Source organism: Oncorhynchus clarkii, chromosome 28, assembly GCF_045791955.1.
Source record: "Oncorhynchus clarkii lewisi isolate Uvic-CL-2024 chromosome 28, UVic_Ocla_1.0, whole genome shotgun sequence".
Classification (NCBI taxonomy): domain Eukaryota; kingdom Metazoa; phylum Chordata; class Actinopteri; order Salmoniformes; family Salmonidae; genus Oncorhynchus; species Oncorhynchus clarkii.
Window position 1 is genome coordinate 38,397,164 of NC_092174.1, and position 19,757 is coordinate 38,416,920.

Genomic DNA, 19,757 nt, shown 5'->3' on the forward strand with positions numbered 1-19,757 from the left:
AAGCCGCACCACCATGTCTTCCGTCCGCCATTTTCGAAGTGTGCGCTAAGGCAATTCCATTTAACAACTCCCCAGGTAACATTCCACACCGACAATACTGTAATAACCACCCTGTACCGTGTGTAATAGTAGTGTCTATTCCTTTGGAATCTCCTCTCTGTTCCAGGCTATAGGTTTAGTGGGGTGGTAGACAGGCAGACAGACACGTATCTTTACATGCTTCCAATTACTGTGATTATAAGACTAGTGTATGTCTTGTTTTATCTAATACAGTGGCACTATATCATGGTATTGCTGCCATTCATGTTTTAAGCTATGGTATTTTAAACATTGTATTGCAATATATCATAGAACTGTACACCAAGTTCATTATAAAGAATAACTTTATTGATGCTTCATTTACACAAGTGAGCAATTACAGTCTGATAAACTGTAGCTCAGACAGTCCAAGTTACTTTTCAGCGACAAAACAGAAGAACAAAAGATTCAAACAACACATCATACATACTTTAATCCAATATTGGCTTATTCCATTATGGTATAAAGGACTGCATTCTCCAGACAGTACTGCCCCCCCCCCCCCCCCCCCCATCTTGTACACAAGTACTTTAGACTGCACTAGTTCATCAAATCCACAGTTGAAATCCAGGTTCCCATAGAAGCAGGTTCAAAACAACGTCACCTTAGGGATTTGATCTGAGCCGAAGGCCTAACGCTGCATTCACATCCATCAATCACTTCTCCCCTGTCCAGGCCTTGCTCACTGAGAGTCATCCAAAATAGAGTAGAGACCATTTGCATGGGACAGATTGTCATAAACAAGCATCCCGCAATCACACACAATCCTAACCCTTATCCCAGCACTCACCGCAATAACAGCTATAGAAAGAGTAAGAATATGATCAGAACAAAAGGATCATCTCAACAAGGCAGAACCATGAAAACCTCTGCACTGCTAACAATGAAAAACATAAATCATGGTGATACATAGACATGAGGACAATGTTGTTTTGTCCTGTTATGGTAAATACTCAATGAAGTCACAGACGCACTCACACACTCTTTCTCTCGCCTGCCAGCCTCCTCTGGTTGTGTGCCATTGAGTTAAAACCCTGAGCTAGGAATTCTGGGAGAGAATGAGGTTACACTTGAGGGGTTCTGAAGAATTCCAACATTCCTCTAATCCAATATTGCTTCCGGTGGTTTACCACTGTGAATTTCACACAAAAATCAAATCAGCCATCCACATGAATGTCTGGAATGTAGATTAAGCCAACAAGCATGTCATTTCACTTTGATTAACAGATCCAGATATATCCTAATATTATTCTATTGCATCTTACACTTCTTTTGTTTAAATTTCGATAACATTTTATTTAGTAAAATCCTAATTGAGTAACAAAACCGTCCCTTACCCATTGCCCAATAACGGTGTGCATCCCCCCTCCCCCATTCTCTCTCCCTGTGTTGATCTTCATCTCACATGTTATAGTTGTGCTATTTGTGAGGAATCAGAGAAACAGCAGCACAGACCAGTAGGAGTTGCTGACTGGCTCCATTCACCATACTCACATACGTCACATGAAAGCAAAGAACATTTACTGATACAGTAAACAAAGAAAATCTAAAATCATATTTACATTGTGATATTTTCAATTTCACTCTACATATAATAGTGAAAGTGCACAAATGGGGCTCTCGGATACAAAAAGACACAATCAACAAAAACAGATACATTTAAATCAAAATGGAGTAAATAAAAAGGCTTAAAGTTACCCAATTCACAGCACTACATCTCTATTCTAATGACACCTAAAGTAAAAGGAGACTTTTACTGACCAGAATCAACACAAAGACATTTCTGCCGTCACACCTGCCAATCCATCATATCCTGTGTGAGGTAATACACTGGCGTCAGTGTATTACCCGAGCAGACGGCACACACCTGGAGGTCACCGTGGTTACCCCGAGCTACACTTGTGTACATGAGCTGTACATTACGTGAGGATACAGGTGAGAGGTGACACCGTCTACGTATGGCACAGAGTTCTATAGAATTTGCAAACATGAAGCAAGGCCACTGGGTAAGCGGCACAATAGCAAACAGTCTATTATGACGCAACACGGTTTACATATGGTAAAAGTCACATGATATACTGTACCAGTCATTCAGAACAGTCTTGATATACAAAGACATCTGAAATGGACTAAATCACCCACACACCCAACATCCAGATCAACTATCCAAACACATGGAGCAACAAGCACACAGGTAAAGCTACACCAGTACAAATATCCAATGGTAAAAAAAGACTAAATATAATTTAATAAATTCCAAAATAAAAAAAATGTCTGTGTGTGTGTTTATTTGTGTGTGTATATAGGTACACTACCGTTCAAATGTTTGGGTCCACTTAGGTCTTTTGTTTTCCATGAAATTCATACATGAAATAAGATATGGATTTTTCTTTGCAACTCTGCCTAGAAGGCCAGCATCCTGGAGTCACCTCTTCACTGTTGATGTTGAGACTGGTGTTTTGCCGGTAAGATTTAATGATGCTGCCAGTTTAGGACTTGTGAGGTGTCTGTTTCTCAAACTAGACACTCTAATGTACTTGTCCTACTGCTCAGTTGTGCACCGGGGCCTCCCACTCCTCTTTCTATTCTGGTTAGGGCCAGTTTGTGCTGTTCTGTGAAGGGAGTAGTACACAGTGTTGTACGAGATCTTCAGTTTCTTGGCAATTTCTCGCATGGAATAGCCTTCATTTCTCAGAACAAGAATAGACTGACGAGTTTCAGAAGAAAGTTTTGTTTCTGGCCATTTTGAGCCTGTAATCGAACCCACAAATGCTGATGCTCCAGATACTCAACTAGTTTAAAGAAGGCCAGTTTCATTGCTTTTTTAATCAGAACGACTGTTTTCAGCTGTGCTAACATAATTGCAAAAGGGTTTTCTAATGATAATTTAGCATTTTAAAATGATTAACTTGGATTAGCTAACACAACGTGGCATTGGAACACAGGAGTGATGATTGCTTATAATGGGCCTCTGTACACCTATGTAGATATTCCATAAAAAATCTGCCGTTTCCTGCTACAAAAGTAATTTACAACATTAACAATGTCTACACTGTATTTCTGATCAATTTGATGCTATTTTAATGGACATTTGTAAGTGAGCCCAAACCTTTAAACGGTAGTGTATGTGTGTACCAAAGATTAAAGGGAGGGCGACCGGGAAAGATGATGAAAATGTAAGAGGTAGGATATGAGGAGAAAATAGATGATAAGGAAACAGGAAGTAGAGGGAAGCTCTGACAGGAAATGGAAATAGGAGAGAGCAGATTCATAGTTCAGACCACAGCAGGAGGAGAGGAGCAGAGACAACAGCAAAGGTTCTGGCTGCGTCCCAATGCTCTCATATGGCCTCCTTTCCTTGCCTCCTTTCAATCATGTAATTGACAATGGAAGTAAGACATTTCATACTATTTGGACATGGCCTCTGTTTTTCCAATCAGCTATTAAAATATATACAGTACCAGTCAAAAGTTTGGGCACACCTACTCATTTCAGGGTTTTTCTTAATTTGTACTATTGTCTACACTGTAGAATAATAATGAAGACATCAAAACTATGAAATAACACATATAGAAAGAATCATGTAGTGACGAAAAAAGTGTTACACAAATCAAAATATATTTTTGGGGCCTTTTAGCAAATAGGGCTATATTTTGTATACCGCCCCTGCCTTGTCACAACAGAACTGATTGTCTCAAATGCATTAAGAAGGAAAAAATTCTACAAATTAACACATCTGTTAATTGAAATGCATTCCAGGTGACTACTTCATGATGTTGGTTGAGAGAATACCAAGAGTGTACAAAGCTGTCATCAAGGCAAAGGGTGGCTACTTTGAAGAATCTCAAATATAAAATATATTTTGATTTGTTTAACACTTTCTTTGGTTACTACATGATTCCATATGTGTCATTTCATAGTTTTGATGTCTTCACTATTATTCTACAATGTAGAAAATAGTAAAAATAAAGAACAACTCTTGAATGAGCAGGTGTGTCCAAACTGTTGACTGGTACTGTATAATTATACCGAACAATCACTGCAAATCAAATTGAAGTCATGAAACTCAGTTCGACCACATTCTTAACCTCTAGCTTCCATCCTTACCCTCTGGGCTTCCAGGTAAAAGGACTCCCATTCATTCCATGATGCATGTACTGTTACAAGTTTCCATGATACTATCAAGTGATTTTAAGGCCATTTTAAGACAGTTGGAATACAGCCAATGGAGTGATGAGAATAACTCTTTGCCTTTTAAAACCCTTCCCGTACCACCCCCAGGTCAATCAGAGCCAGGTTCCAATGCATTTCTCTCAAGTCTGAATCAGTGCTTTGTTCTTGATTACTATCACCATTCCCTGTCAGCACCTGACAACATACATCATCTCAAAAAGCAACACTTTGTTTACATTCAAAGACCAGAATCTCTGGTTCTTAGGAAGAGCAGCCGAGGAGCTGCTACTGGCCCAGGAATGCCCACAGCCTACACACTGATGCTTACATACTGTAGTGGCGTCTGGAGGCCTAACAGACGGTCTGTGATTTGGTTCTCCAGAAAACAACAACAGACAGAGATGGATCTGCAGTAGCATAGCAGGAATTCCATGATACCAACCACAGAGAGAGTTGCTACATAGGCCAATGAGCGAATAATTTAATCAGAAACTGGGGCTGTAGGTGGTCTGAATTTCTAAACAAGTTGCTTCTTGAGATGAATAAAGAATGTGTATGTGTGAGTGGGGTGATTATGCGTGCATGTCTGCTTGCAGCATTTTTAAAGAGAGTGTCTCAATACATATTTTTGTCCAGTGTATCTGAAAGCGTGATTATGTATACGCCGGTGTGTGTGTGTGTGTGTGTGTGTGTGTGTGTTTCTGTGTGTGTGTGTGTGGGGTCAGGGCCGGTGGAGGAACTTCTCGTTGTAACGGTGGATGGTGACACAGCCGTGGTAGGAGATGGGGCGAGGCATGGCGGCCACCCCGGTGATGATGCCTGTTGCCGGGTCGTAACACAGGATGGTGTCTGAGGCCTCGCCGTTCTCACCCCGCCCACCCAGGATGAAGATCTTCCCATTACAAACAGACATGCCACAGCTCTCCTGGAGAGAGAGAGAGAGACCGAGAGAGAGAGAGAGAGAGAGAGACCAAGAGAGAGAGACCAAGACAGAGAGACAAAGAGAGAGATAGAGAGAGAGAAAGAGAAAGAGAAAGAAAGAGAGAGAGAGAGAAAGAGAGAGGGGAAATGTTCCTCATCACTGTTGCCTCCTTTTTTTGGGGTGAAATCAAAAATCTCCAGTTATAATGTAATGTGAACACTGTATTTGTTTTCATAAACTATTGTTACCTCATAGCAGCTCTGAAGTTGAAATGAAAGTCTCCCAGTACCATAGCTGATGTCATCATTACCTGTTTGCTGAAGGTGTGCACCACGTGCATCCAGTAGTCCTCTGCAGGGTCGTAGCAGAAAATGGACTTGGTGAGACCTCCTGACACATAGATCAGGTTGTTCAGGGAGACTGCCGTGATGCAGCGCTTCGCGATGGGGATGCTTGCCCTTAGTGCCCAGGTGTCTTCCTCTGGGTCGTAGCACTGGACCTAGAGAGATCACGTGGATTAATGATCGATTCATTATGGTAGGTTCCAAAACTGTGGTTTGAAAGGTATAGCTGTGCAAGGATACATGGACTCAGAGCATAACACATGAAAACATTATGCAGTACAACAATTTATTTCCTACTTGGATCTTGGAAACACTTGGAACATGCAGAAACATTGGACAGACAGATTGTACAAGTCAGATATATGGAATTGGACATGTTAACACATATACATCTCAGTTGAATCAATAATAATATTTCAGTTGACCTATTTTCTTATCCTTTCAGTGGTGGAAAGTATTACGGCAAGATATGCAAAACACTATGAGGGCTCCTGGCCAAACCATCCCTCCCTACCTCCCCTTCTTTCTCTTCCTGCCTGTTTTTTCTCACTTTAACGGTCATAAACAGAGCAGGTGCTTTAAATACTTTTTACAGCTGGCCCATCTAGCGGAAATGGCTCAGTTCTGCCTGGCTCAGTTCTGCCAGAGCAAGATCCATGACAATAAATATCAACCTGCAATGCAAAGGGGCGGCTAGGACAAGAGACAAATTAAACTATAGGAAATGTGACCATTTTATAGGACAGGAGACAAATTAAACTATAGGAAATGTGACAATTTTCTAGGACAGGAGACAAATTAAACTATAGGAAATGTGACCATTTTCTAGGACAGGAGACAAATTAAACTATAGGAAATGTGACAATTTTCTAGGACAGGAGACAAAGGGGATTAGATAATGGTGACACGTTTTCTAGGAAAGGATACAAATGAGACTATAGGAAAGGTGACACATTTCAAGGAAAAGAGACAAAGGGGACTAGGAAAGGAAATTGAACTTTTAAAATACTATTAGAACAGAGCCCAAGTGTGATATCTGTCCTACCCGAGACAGAGCCATGCAGCCTTTGTCTGTGTCTGTGTTCCTTTATCAGACATCACCACTGGTTCCAAGAGGAGGAGAGAGAAAACCGACTGCCGCACGGACACCCAGGAGATATCACTGTCCTGGACCCGTGTCCATATCAGAGGAGGAGTGCTGATCTATGATCAGGTCCCCTGTCTTACTCATTATAATCAGAAAGGGAAAACTGATCCTAGATCAGTACTCCTAGTCTAAGACACTGTGTAAAAAACTAAACTTTGGTCATTTAGCAGACACTCTTATCCAGAGCGACTTACAGTAGAGAGTGCATACATTTTCATACTTTATTTCCCTTCTCTGTACTGGTTCCCTGAGGGAACTGAACCAAGCACCTTACTCCAACTGAGCCACACAGGACTATATCTCTGAGGGACTGTACATCATTGATGCCATAGGGGTGCCCCTTAGATAGGGGGTATCAAAAGGGAGATAAAAAAACAACATCCTGTATGTCAGGAAAGCCCTGTCTGTTCTGTGTACATTTGATATACATTAAAAGCTGTCTCCATAGGAGAACCCTTTCTGGTTCCATGTAGACCCAAGTGTTCAACCTGGAACCAAAAAGCTATAGGGAGGTGTTATGATTTTATCTAGTCCTCTGTCCTCCAGCTATAGGGATTCGCTGTACACTACTTGAACTGGATTAACAGCCACCTTATTCAACCCATGTGTTGTAATATCAGTCAGAGGGTTATTAGAGACCCATGTGTTGTAATATCAGTCAGAGGGTTATTAGAGACCCATGTGTTGTAATATCAGTCAGAGGGTTATTAGAGACCCATGTGTTGTAATATCAGTCAGAGGGTTATTAGAGAACCATGTGTTGTAATATCAGTCAGGAAGTTATTAGAGAGTGTTATTGGAGAGATGTAAAGGATAGGTGCAAATCTCACAAGTACATGATTCTATCTAACAATGTTTGAACATCTTGAAGAACGATCTGGCCTTAATAGCCATGTACTCTTATAATCTCCACCCGGCAGAGCCAGAGAAGGATTGGCCACCCCTGGTTCCTCTCTAGGTTTCTTCCTAAGTTCCTGCCTTTCTAGGGAGTTTTTCCTAGTTACCGTGGTTCTGCAACTACATTGCTTGCTGTTTGGGGTTTTAGGCAGGGTTTCTATATAAACCCTTTGACATCAGCTGATGGAAAAGGGCTTTATAAATACATTTATAAATACATCAATAAATTGATTTGATTGCTATAATCAGATTCCATCTTTACTGTTATGAATGATGGACAGGAGTGTTGGGGTTGGGTGGTTGTTAATGTATGTATTCTGTATATACAACTGTGATGAAGGACAGGGAATGGTGGTGGTGGTGGTGGGGTTGAAGGACAGGGAATGGTGGTGGTGGGGTTGAAGGACAGGGAATGGTGGTGGGGTTGAAGGACAGGGAATGGTGGTGGTGGTGGGTTTGAAGGACAGGGAATGGTTGTGGTGGGGTTGAAGGACAGGGAATGGTGGTGGGGTTGAAGGACAGGGAATGGTGGTGGTGGTGGGTTTGAAGGACAGGGAATGGTTGTGGTGGGGTTGAAGGACAGGGAATGGTGGTGGGGTTGAAGGACAGGGAATGGTGGTGGGGTTGAAGGACAGGGAATGGTTGTGGTGGGGTTGAAGGACAGGGAATGGTGGTGGGGTTGAAGGACAGGGAATGGTGGTAGTGGTGCGGTTGAAGGACACGGAATGGTGGTGGTGGTGGGGTTGGGGTTGAAGGACAGGGAATGGTGGTGGTGGTGGGGTTGAAGGACAGGGAATAGTGGTGGGGTTGAAGGACAGGGAATGGTGGTGGGGTTGAAGGAAAGGGAATGGTGGTGGTGGTGGGGTTGAAGGACAGGGAATGATTGTGGTGGTGGTGGTGGTGGTGGGGTTGAAGGACATGGAATGGTGGTGGTGGGGTTGAAGGACAAGGAATGGTGGTGGTGGGGTTGAAGGACAGGGAATGGTGGTGGTGGTGGGGTTGAAGGACAGGGAATGGTAGTGGGGTTGAAGGACAGGGAATGGTAGGTAGTGGGGTTGAAGGACAGGGAATGGTGGTGGGGTTGAAGGACAGGGAATGGTAGTGGGGTTGAAGGACAGGGAATGGTGGTGGGGTTGAAGGACAGGGAATGGTGGTGGGGTTGAAGGACAGGGAATGGTGGTGGTGGTGGGGTTGAAGGACAGTGAATGGTGGTGGTGGGGTTGAAGGACAGGGAATAATGGTGCTGGTGGTGGGGTTGAAGGACGGGGTGGTGGGTTTGGGGGATTGTTGATGTACAGTTGAAGTCAGAAGTTTACATACATCTAAGCAAAATACATTTAAATTCAGTTTTTCACAATTCCTGACATTTAATCCTAGAAAATATTCCCTGATTTAGGTCAGTTAGGATCACCACTTTATTTTAAGAATAATAGTAGAGAGAATTATTTATTTATTTCAGCTTGTACTTCTTTCGTCCCAATCCCAGTGGGTCGGAAGTTTACATACACTCAATTAGTATTTGGTAGCATTGCCTTTAAATTGTTTAACTTGGGTCAAAAGTTTCGGTTAGCCTTCCACAAGCTTCCCACGGCCTCCAGGGTGACACAGTGGTTAAGGGCGCTGTACTGCAGCGCCAGCTGTGCCATCAGAGTCCCTGGGTTCGCGCCCAGGCTCTGTCGTAACCGGCCGCGACCGGGAGGTCCGTGGGGCGACGCACAATTGGCCTAGCGTTGTACGGGTTAGGGAGGGCTTGGTCGGTAGGGATGTCCTTGTCTCACCACTCCTGTGGCGGGCCAGGCGCAGTGCGCGCTAACCAAGGTTGCCAGGTGCACGGTGTTTCCTCCGACACATTGGTGCGGCTGGCTTCCGGGTTGGAGGCCAACCTTCTGTTAAGAAGCAGTGCGGCTGGTTGGGTTGTGTATCGGGGGACGCATGACTTTCAACCTTCGTTTCTCCCGAGCCCGTACGGGAGTTGTAGCGATGAGACAAGATAGTAGCTACTACAACAATTGGATACCACGAAATTGGGGAGAAAAAAGGGGTAAAAAAAATAAAAATAAAAACACAAGCTTCCCACAATAAGTTGGGTGAATTTTGGCCCATTCCTCCTGACAGAGTCAGGCTTGCTCGCACACGCTTTTTCAGTTCTGTCAACACATTTTCTATGGGATTGAGGTCAGGGACACTCTAATACCATTTTGCCACAACTTTGGAAGTGTGCTTGGGGTCATTGTCCATTTGGAAGACCCATTTACGACCAAGCTTTAACTTCCTGACTGATGTCTTGAGATGTTGCTTCAATATATATCCTTTTCCTTCCTCATTTTTTTTAGTTAGTTGAGGACAAGTTCTCATTTACAACTGCGACCTGGCCAAGATAAAGCATAGCAATTTGACACAAACAACAACACAGTTACACATGGAATAAACAAAACATAATCAATAATACAGTAGAACAAAAGAAAACAAAAAGTCTATATACAGTGAGTGAAAATGAGGTAAGATAATGGAGTTAATTAAGGCAGTAAATAGGCCATGGTGGCGAAGTAATTACAATATAGCAATTGAAACACTGGAATGGTAGATGTGCAAAAGATGAATGTGCAAGTAGAGATGCTGGGGTGCAAAGTAGTTTGTCTTTCGAAGACCTTAGAAAGACAGGGTAGGATAGATATAGGTTTGTAGCAGTTTGGGTCTAGAGTGTCCCCCCCACTTTGAAGAGGGGGATGACCGCGGCAGCTTTCCAATCTTTGGGAATCTCAGACGATACGAAAGAGAGGTTGAACAGGCTAGTAATAGGGGTTGCAACAATTTTGGCAGATAAGTTTAGAAAGAGAGTGTCCAGATTGTCTAGCCCGGCTGATTTGTAGGGGTCCAGATTTTGCAGCTCTTTCAGAACATCAGCTATCTGGATTTGGGTAAAGGAGAAATGGTGGGGGCTTTGGCGGGTTGCCGTGGAGGGTGCCGGGCAGTTGACCGGGGTAGGGGTAGCCAGGTGGAAAGCATGGCCAGCCGTAGAGAAATGCTTATTGAAATTCTCAATTATAGTGGATTTATCGGTGGTGACAGTGTTTCTTAGCCTCAGAGCAGTGGGCAGCTGAGAGGAGGTGCTCTTACTCCATGGACTTTACAGTGTCCCAGAACTTTTTTGAGTTAGTACAACAGGATGCAAATTTCTGTTTGGAAAAGCTAGCCTTAGCTTTCCTAACTCTCTGTGTATATTTGTCCCTAACTTCTTGCATATCACAGGGGCTATTCGATGCTAATGCAGAACGCCACCGTCAATGTCATTCCAGGATACCCCGGCCTGGTCAATTAGAAAGGCCTGCTCGCAGAAGTGTTTTAGGGAGCGTTTGGCAGTGATGAGGGGTGGTTGTTTGTTCAAAGACCCATTACGGATGTAATCTATTTTGTAAAGTGCACCAGTCCCTCCTGCAGAAAAGCACACCCACAACATGATGCTGCCACCCCCGTGCTTCACGGTTGGGATGGTGTTCTTCGGCTTGCAAGCCTCCCCTTTTTCCTCCAAACATAACGATGGTCATTATGGACAAATAGTTATATTTGTGTTTCATCAGGCCAGAGGATATTTCTAAAAAAATTACAATCTTTGTCCCCATGTGCAGTTGCAAACCATAGTCTGGCTTTTTATGGCGGTTTTGGAGCAGTGGCTTCTTCCTTGCTGAGCGGCCTTTCAGGTTATGTCAATATAGGACTTGTTTTACTGTGGATGTAGATACTTTTGTACCTGTTTCTTCCAGCATCATCAGAAGGTCCTTTGCTGTTGTTCTGGGATTGATTTACACTTTCGCACCAAAGTACGTTCATCTCTAGGAGACAGAACGCATCTCCTTCCAGAGCGGTATGGCGGCTGCGTGGTCCCATGGTGTTTACACTTTTGTACTATTGTTTGTTCAGATGAACGTGGTACCTTCAGGCGTTTGGAAATTGCTCCGAAGGATGAACCAGACTTGTCTGAGGTCTTGGCTGATTTATTTTTGCAAAGAGGCACTGAGGCACTGAGTGCAAAGAGGCACTGAGTTTGAAGGTAGGCCTTGAAATACATCCACAGGTATACCTCCAATTGACTCAAATTATGTCAATTAGCCTGTCAGAAGCTTCTAAAGCCATGACATCATTTTCTGGAATTTTCCAAGCTGTTTAAATGCACAGTCAACTTAGTGTTTGTAAACTTCTGACACACTGGAATTGTGATACAGTGAATTATGGAAAAAAACTAGTTTTAATGACTCCAACCTAAGTGTATGTAAACTTCTGACTTCAACTGTATATCAATGTGTATGGTTCTACCCACCTTTCCAGTTATCCATGTGTGTGGTTCTACCCACCTTGCCTGTTATCCATGTGTATAGGTCTACCCACCTTGTCAGAGCAAGTGTTGTCGTCCGGCCCTCCGCCAATGACAAAGAGTTTCCCAGCACAGCTGGACACGGCCGGGGAACTGACTGCCTCCTTCATGGGAGCCACCTCTGTCCAGCGGTTAGAGAAGGAGTCATAGCACTCCACACTGCTCAGACGACTCTGACCGTCATACCCTCCCACTGCATAGACCTATACAGATATACAATTACAGTGGTAAGACAAGACAATACTGACTACCATTTACATCACAGATGGGCAACTCAAGTCCTCAGGGGCCAGAACGGTGTCACTCTTTGTCCCCATTCCTAGCAAACACAGCTGATTAAACTAATTGCATTCTAAACTGAAGATTAGTGGATTATTGTATTGGAGTCAGTTGTGTTAGCTGGGGCTGGGACAAAAGTGTGACACCAATCAGGACCTGAGGACTGGAGTTGCCCATCCCTGATTTACATACACTATAATGTACATACACCTGTCTTAGGAACTCCCATGGCGAGGGTGTTTATCTGTGCACACACAATCCTGTTCAAATAGGCTTACTGTACTGACACATCCAACACACAGTGACACTGTCTGTGGCATAGAGACAGGTTTGTTTACAGGAAGCCACCAGCCCATGTGTGTGTCAAAAAAGCAGAGCATCTCTTTATTACGGACAGACCTCTACCCATCTTGACCATGACAGTGTTCAATCTAAGGTAACGGCAAGTAATTTAGCCTCTTCAACTTGTTCAACAGCCACACCATTCATTACCAGATTCAGCTGAGGTCTAGAACTTAGGAAACTATGCTCTTAGTTTTAAAGATGTTCAGGACCAGTTTGTTACTGGCAACCCATTCCAAAACAGACAGCAACTCTTTGTTAAGGGTTTGAGTGACATCATTAGCTGTGGTTGCTGATGTTTTAATGCCAGTGGCAGGTCATTGATAAAAATAGAAAAGAGTAGAGGGCTTAGAGAGCTGCCCTGCGGTACACCACACTTTACATGTTTGACATTAGAGAAGCTTCCATTTAAGAAAACCTATTTTGAGTTCTATTAGATAGATAGCTCTGAATCCACAATATGGCAGAGGTTGAAAAGCGATAACACATGTTTTTTCAACAAGAGATTATGGTTAATAATATCAAACGCTTCACTGAAATCTAACAGTACAGCTCCCACAATCTTCTTATTATCAATTTCTTTCAACCAATCATCAGTCATTTGTGTCAGTGCAGTACATGTTGAGTGCCCTTCTCTATAAGCATGCTGAAAGTCTGTTGTTAATTTGTTTGCAGAGAAATAGCATTGTATTTGGTCACAACACAATTTTCCCCAACAGTTTGCTAATAGCTGCCAGCAAGCTTATAGACACTCCTGGGTAGCAGAATTACTTTGGCTTCCCTCCAGGCTTGAGAACAAAGACTTCTCTCTCGGCTCAGATTAAAGACATAACAGATAGGAGTGGCTATAGAGTCAGCTACCATCCTCAATAGCTTTCTATCTAAGTTGTTAATGCCAGGAGGTTTGTCATTATTGATCGATAACAATTATTTTTCCACCTCTCCCACACTAACTTACAAAATTCTAACTTGCAATGTTTTTCTTTCATTATTTGTTTTATTCTGCATTAATAAGATGACTCACTGTTCGTTGTTGGCATTTCCTGCCTACGTTTGGCCACTTTGCCAATTAAGTAATCATTAAAATAATTGGCAACATCAAATGGTTTTGTGATAAGCCATCTGATTCGATGAACAATGGAGTTGAATTTGTCTTTCTGCCCATCATTTCATTTAAAGTACAACGTTTTTCCCACCATTCTTTATATCATTGATCTTGGCTTCATAATACAGTTTCTACTTCTTTTTGTTGAGTTTAGTCACATTATTTCTCAATTTGCAGTAAGAGAGCCAATCAGATGTGCAGCCAGACTTATTAGCCACTCCTTTTGCCCCATCTCTTTCAACCATACAGTTTTTAATTCCTCATCAATCCATGGAGCCTTAATAGTTCTAACAGTCAGTTTCTTAACAGGTGCATGTTTATCAATAATTGGAAGAAGCAATTTCATAAATTCATCAAGTGCAGCATCTGTATGCTCCTCATTAATCACATCAGACCAACAAATACTTTTAACATCATCCACATAAGAGTCACAGCAAAATCTTTTGTATGATCTCTTATACACTATTTTAGGCCCAGCTGTTGGGACTTTCGCTTTCCTGGATATAGCCACTGTATCCAATGGGTACGGATACAGCTATAGAACAAAGTTCTACAGTATTAGTAAAAATGTGATCAATACATGTGGATGATCTTGTTCCTGTAGTGTTTGTAAACATCCTGGTAGGTTGATTCATAACTTGAACCAGATTACAGACACTGGTTACAGTGAGAAGCTTCCTGTTGAGCGGACAGCTTGATGAAAACCAGTCAATATTCAGGTCCTCAAGAAAGCAGACCTCTCTGCTTACATCACATACACTATCAAGCATTTCACACATTATATTTAGATACTGACTGTTTGCACCTGGTGGCCTATAGCAACACCCCAAAAGAAAAGGCTTTAGATGTGCCAAGTGAACCTGCAACCACAACACTTCAATAACACTTGACATAAGATCTTCTCTAAGCATAACAGGAATATGGCTCTGAATATATACAGGAACACCTCCCCCATAAGCATTTCTGTCTCTTCTATAGATGTTATATCCTCGTATTGCTACTGCTGTATCATCAAATGAATTATCCAAGTGAGTCTCCGAAATGGCTAATATATGAATGTTATCTGATGTTAGCAAGTTATCGATATCATGAACCTTACAGTATTTCTAAGGCTACATATAATAATATGCCCTTTCCTGTGGAGCTTATCAGAGATAGGCATAATACTGAAGAGCAAACAAAGCAAAATATATTTTTTTTACATTCAGCAGTCCATTAATATATAAGCAATGTCCCCATGCGCTCTGGCAACTTTCATGGCTGGGATCAGTTCTTTTCTTTTCTGGCGCACAGCTTCAGGATAGACCTCGTTGAGGGAGATTCACGTTCCTCTCAAGTTCTTGACTCTTTCCAGAACAGCTACCTTGTCCTTGAACCTCGGGAACTTGACCACTATCGGCCTGGGCCTGTCACCTGGGCCGGTAGTCGGTTTTCCAGTCCTGTGGGAGTGCTCAATCTTCCTATGGTTCATCTTCAATTTCTCAGAGATCATTTCCCTCACTGTCTTCAGACTCCGTCCCGGTCTCATGTGGAGATTCTGCAATTCTGTTCACAACTATGTTGTTCTGCCTTGACTGTCCCTCGAGATAGTTGGATTTATCCTTCAATGTTATCATGGATTCACACACAGAACTGATGTCCTCTCTCAATGACTTACAGATTGCTGTCATCTTGCTGTTCTCCTGTTTCAACTCATCGAAACACTTGAAGCTATTTTCTTGTTGCAACAACTGCTTGTAGAACTATTTTTGTCCCGACAGGGCAGGTCACAGGAAAGACTGAAAGCAACAAACAGCAGGGATCTAGACAGCCACAAACCCGGGACAATCCACAAGTCACGGGCTGCATTCAAGCCCTCAAGAAAACCCTGCTAGCTTGATATGCAGCTAGCTAGCACCTAGGCTAGAAGCTACAATCCACAACTGCGTCGTGGGATCCAAACTAAAAAGTTAGCTAGCTACTAAGAACTTTACAATACACTTTCAAAACAACAATCTTTTCAAAAGAACAACCGTTTCAAAAAAAAAAAAACGAGCTCTTCCTCGTTCTGCGTGGTAAATGTATTTGCTGAAATAAACTTAAGTATCAAATGTAAAAGTATAAATAATTTAAACTTCCTTAAATTAAGCAAACCAGACGGCACCATTTTCTTGTTTTTTAAATTCATGGACAGCCAGGTGCACACTCCAACACTCAGAGACAATTTACAAACAAAGCATGTGTGTTTAGTGAGTCCACCAGATCAGAGGCAGTAGTGATGGCATGTTCTCTTGATAAGTGCGTGAATGGACCATATTCCTGTCCTGCTAACCATTCAAAATGTACTTTTGGGTGTCAGGGAAAATGTATCATGTAAAAAGTACACTACTTTCTTTAGGAACGTAGTGGAGTAAAAGTCAAAGTTAACACGGCAGACCCTGGTCGTGACCCCACTCTCCGAAGGCGTCTCAGAGAGAGTGGGATATGAAAAACAATTCACACATGAATACCATATTAACACACACTTGTACATGTGTTGATATAGGACAAATGTTATTATTATCAAACACACACACTCTCTCTGAGGTCTGGCATCAAAGTCAATCCAGTCTCTAGGGGCTCTGGGGAGTATCAATCACACAGAAACTCATTACAATACGAGACAGACACGGACCACAACAAGACGTTAAACATCACAGTCCTATTAGCAATTACATTCCTATGAGTATCAGTTAATGAATTGCAGCAGCAAAACCGAAGATGAAGATGCTATGTAATGATATGTGGTGTACTGATGATATGTGGTGATATGTGAATGTGAAGTTATGTGAATGTTTTTCTGCTGTGTGTTATTGTTAGGGTCAGCAGATGACAACAACAGTGAGGTCAGAACAACATAACCTTTGACCGGGGCCTGTGTGGTTCGGTGGTTACAGCTGCTGACCCTGGCACACATGTATCCCAGAGTCGGCATGGGTATGAATCCAGCCCAATGTCATTTGACCTTTCCCCTATCTTTCTAAAACTGTTCTCTCTCTTCAATAAAGCAAAAAAAAATATGAAAGGAGTCATTGAAGTTAATGGGTTCAGAGCACGTCAATTCAGTAAGGTAGAGGAACAACTGGAGGATCTGTGTGGGTAGCCAGGGACAGCAGAATAGACCCCTGGCTATCTGCATAGCAACTGAGGCAGTTCCTAACTCTGTCTACATTCCAAACTGACAAAAATGGAGCGAGAGAGAGAGAGAGAGAGAGAGAGAGAGAGAGAGAGAGAGAGAAAAATCAACAAACCCATTGACTCTTTCTCTCTCCAGCCCCTACGCCACACTTGGCTTTAACCAGGGACATGGGGGGAGAGAGGGAGGGGAGAGGGAGGAAGAAAAAAAGAGAGAGAAAGGGAGAACAAGAGAAATGTGTGTTTGTGTGTTCAAACCATGCACCATGCTACACACAGGAGACAAGAGTAGCCATGTGCTGCTAACAAAGCATCACAGTTCTCAGAAGGACAAAGGGACTCTTTAGTTCTCCCCCCAAGGACAGACATACAGTTTGTGTATACAGTGCATTCTGAAAGTATTCAGACCCCATGACTTTTTCCACATTTTGTTACGTTACAGCCTATTTGTTTTTAAATCGACACACAATACCCCATTATGAAAAAGCAAAAATAAGTATTTTGACATTTTAGCAAATGTATAAAAAATAATAATAATGAAATGTCACATCAAATCAACATGCGCCGAATACAACAGGTATAGAACTTACTGTGAAATGCTAACTTACAAGCGATAACCAACAATGCAGTTCAAGAAATAGAGTTAAGAAAATAGAACAATAATGAGGCTATCTATATACAGGGGGTACCGGTACCGAGCCTTTATGCGGGAGGTACAGGTTAGTCGAAGAAATGTGTACATGTAGATAGGGATAAAGTCACTATGCATAGATAATAAACAGCGGGTAGCAGCAGTGTGTGTGTGGGGGGGAGGGGGGTAGGTCAATGTAATAGTCTGGATGGCCATTTGATTAATTGTTCAGGAGTCTTATGGCTTGGGGGTAGAAGCTGTTTAGAAGACTCTTGGACCTAGGCTTGGCGCTCCTGTACTGCTTGCCATACGGTAGCAGAGAGACTAGTCTATCACTTCGGTGACTGGAGTCTTTGACAATTTTTTGGGCCTTCCTCTGACAATGCCTAGTATTTAGGTCCTGGATAGCAGGAAGCTTGGTCCCAGTGATGTACTGGGCCGTACGCACTACCCTCTGTAGCGCTTTATGGTCTGATGCCGAGCAGTTGCCATACCAACCAGTCAGGATGATCTTGATGGTGCAGCTGTAGAACTTTTTGAGGATCTGGGGACCCATACCAGACCTTTTCTGTCTTCTGAGGGGGAAAAGGTGTTGTCGTGCCCTCTTCATGGCTGACTTGGTGTGTTTGAACTATGATAGTTTGTTGGTGATGTGGACACTAAGGAACTTGAAACTCTCGACCCACTCCACAAAAGCCCCATCGATGTGAATGGGGGTGTGTTCGGCCCTCCTTTTCCTGTAGTCACAATCAGCTCCTTTGTCTTGCTTACATTGAGGGAGTAGTTGTTGTCCTGGAACCACTGCCAAGTCTCTGACCTCCTCCCTATAGGCTGTCTCATCATTGTCGGTGATCAGGCCTACCATGGTTGTTTCGTCAGAAAACTTAATGATGGTGTTGGAGTTGTGCTTGGTCACGCAGTCGTGAGTGAACAAGGTGTACAGTAGGGGACTAAGCACGCACCCATGAGGGATCCTCGTGTTGAGGATCAGCATGGCAGATGTGGTGTTGCCTACCCTTACCTCCTGGAGGCAGCCCGTCAGGAAGTCCAGGATCCAGTTGCAGAGGGAGGTGTTTTGTCCCAGGGTCCTTAGCATAGTGATGAGCTTTGTGGGCACTATGGTGTTGAACGCTGAGCTGAAGTCAATGAACAGTATTCTCACATAGATGTTCATTTTGTCCAGGTGGGAAAGGGCTGTGTGGAATGCGATTGAGATTACATAATCTCTGGATCTGTTGGGGCAGTATGTGAATTGGAGTGGGTAAAGGGTTTACAGGATGATGGTGTTGATGTGAGTCATGACCAGCCTTTCAAAGCACTTCATGGCTACCGATGTGAGTGCTATTGGGGGATAGTCATTTAGGCAAGTCAACTTCGCTTTCTTGGGCACGGAGACTATGGTGGTCTGCTTGAAACATGTAGGTATTACAGACTCGGTCAGGTAAAAAATGTCAGTGAAGACACTTGCCAGTTGGTCTGCGCATGCTCTGAGTACACGTCCTGGTAATCTGTCTGGCCTCGCAGCCTTGTGAATGTTGACCTGTTTAAAGGTCTTGTTCACATCGGCTATGGGGAGAGTGATCACACTGTCATCTGGAACAGCTGGTGCTCTCATGCATGCTTCAGTGTTGCTTGCCTCGAAGCAAGCATAAAAGGCATTTAGGTTGTCTGGTAGGCTTGTGTCACTGGGCACCTCTTGGCTGTGCTTCCCTTTGTAATCCGTAATAGTTTGCAAGCCCTGCCACATCCGGAGAGCGTCAGAGCCGGTGTAGTAGGATTCAATCTTAGTCCTGTATTTACGCTTTGCCTGTTTGATGGTTCGTCTGAGGGCATAGCGGGATTTCCTTTAAGCGTCCATATTAGTGTCCAGCTCCTTGAAAGCGGCAGCTCTAGTCTTTAGCTCGGTGCAGATGTTGCCTGTAATCCATGGCTTCTGGTTAGGATATGTACGTACAGTCACTGTGGGGATGACGTCGTTGATGTACTTATTGATGAAGCCAGTGACTGGGGTGGTATGCTCCTCAATGCCATTAGATGAATCCCGGAACATATTCCAGTCTGTGCTAGCAAAACAGTCCTGTACCATAGCATCTGCGTTATCTGACCACTTCCGTATTGAGCGAGTCACTGGTACTTCCTACTTTAGTTTTAGCTTGTAAGCAGGAATCAGGAGGATAGTATTATGGTCAGATTTGCCAAATGGAGGGCGTGTGGAGTAAAGGTGGTCTAGAGTCCTTTTCCCTCTGGTTGCACATGTGACATGCTGCTAGAAATGAGGTAAAACAGATTTAAGTTTAAGCCTGTATTAAAGTCCTTA

The 19,757-nt window shown here is 43.1% G+C and overlaps 1 protein-coding gene across 3 annotated transcripts in view; it reads right to left on the reverse strand.

The window, feature by feature from the left end:
- Positions 1-365: 365 nt before the first annotated feature.
- The window catches only part of LOC139386603 (kelch-like protein 24), a 58,554-nt gene continuing 39,162 nt past the window's right edge, over positions 366-19,757 (reverse strand). For 2 of the 3 annotated variants that reach the window (XM_071132288.1, XM_071132287.1), the window contains 3 exons: positions 11,945-12,133; positions 5,484-5,672; positions 366-5,176 (listed from right to left, as the gene is read on the reverse strand). In XM_071132288.1, coding sequence (XP_070988389.1) covers positions 4,973-5,176; positions 5,484-5,672; positions 11,945-12,133 — 582 coding nt within the window. In that variant the 3' untranslated portion in view covers positions 366-4,972. The remainder of the gene's footprint in view (positions 5,177-5,483; positions 5,673-11,944; positions 12,134-19,757) is intronic. The other variant, XR_011629080.1, reaches the window with a different exon arrangement.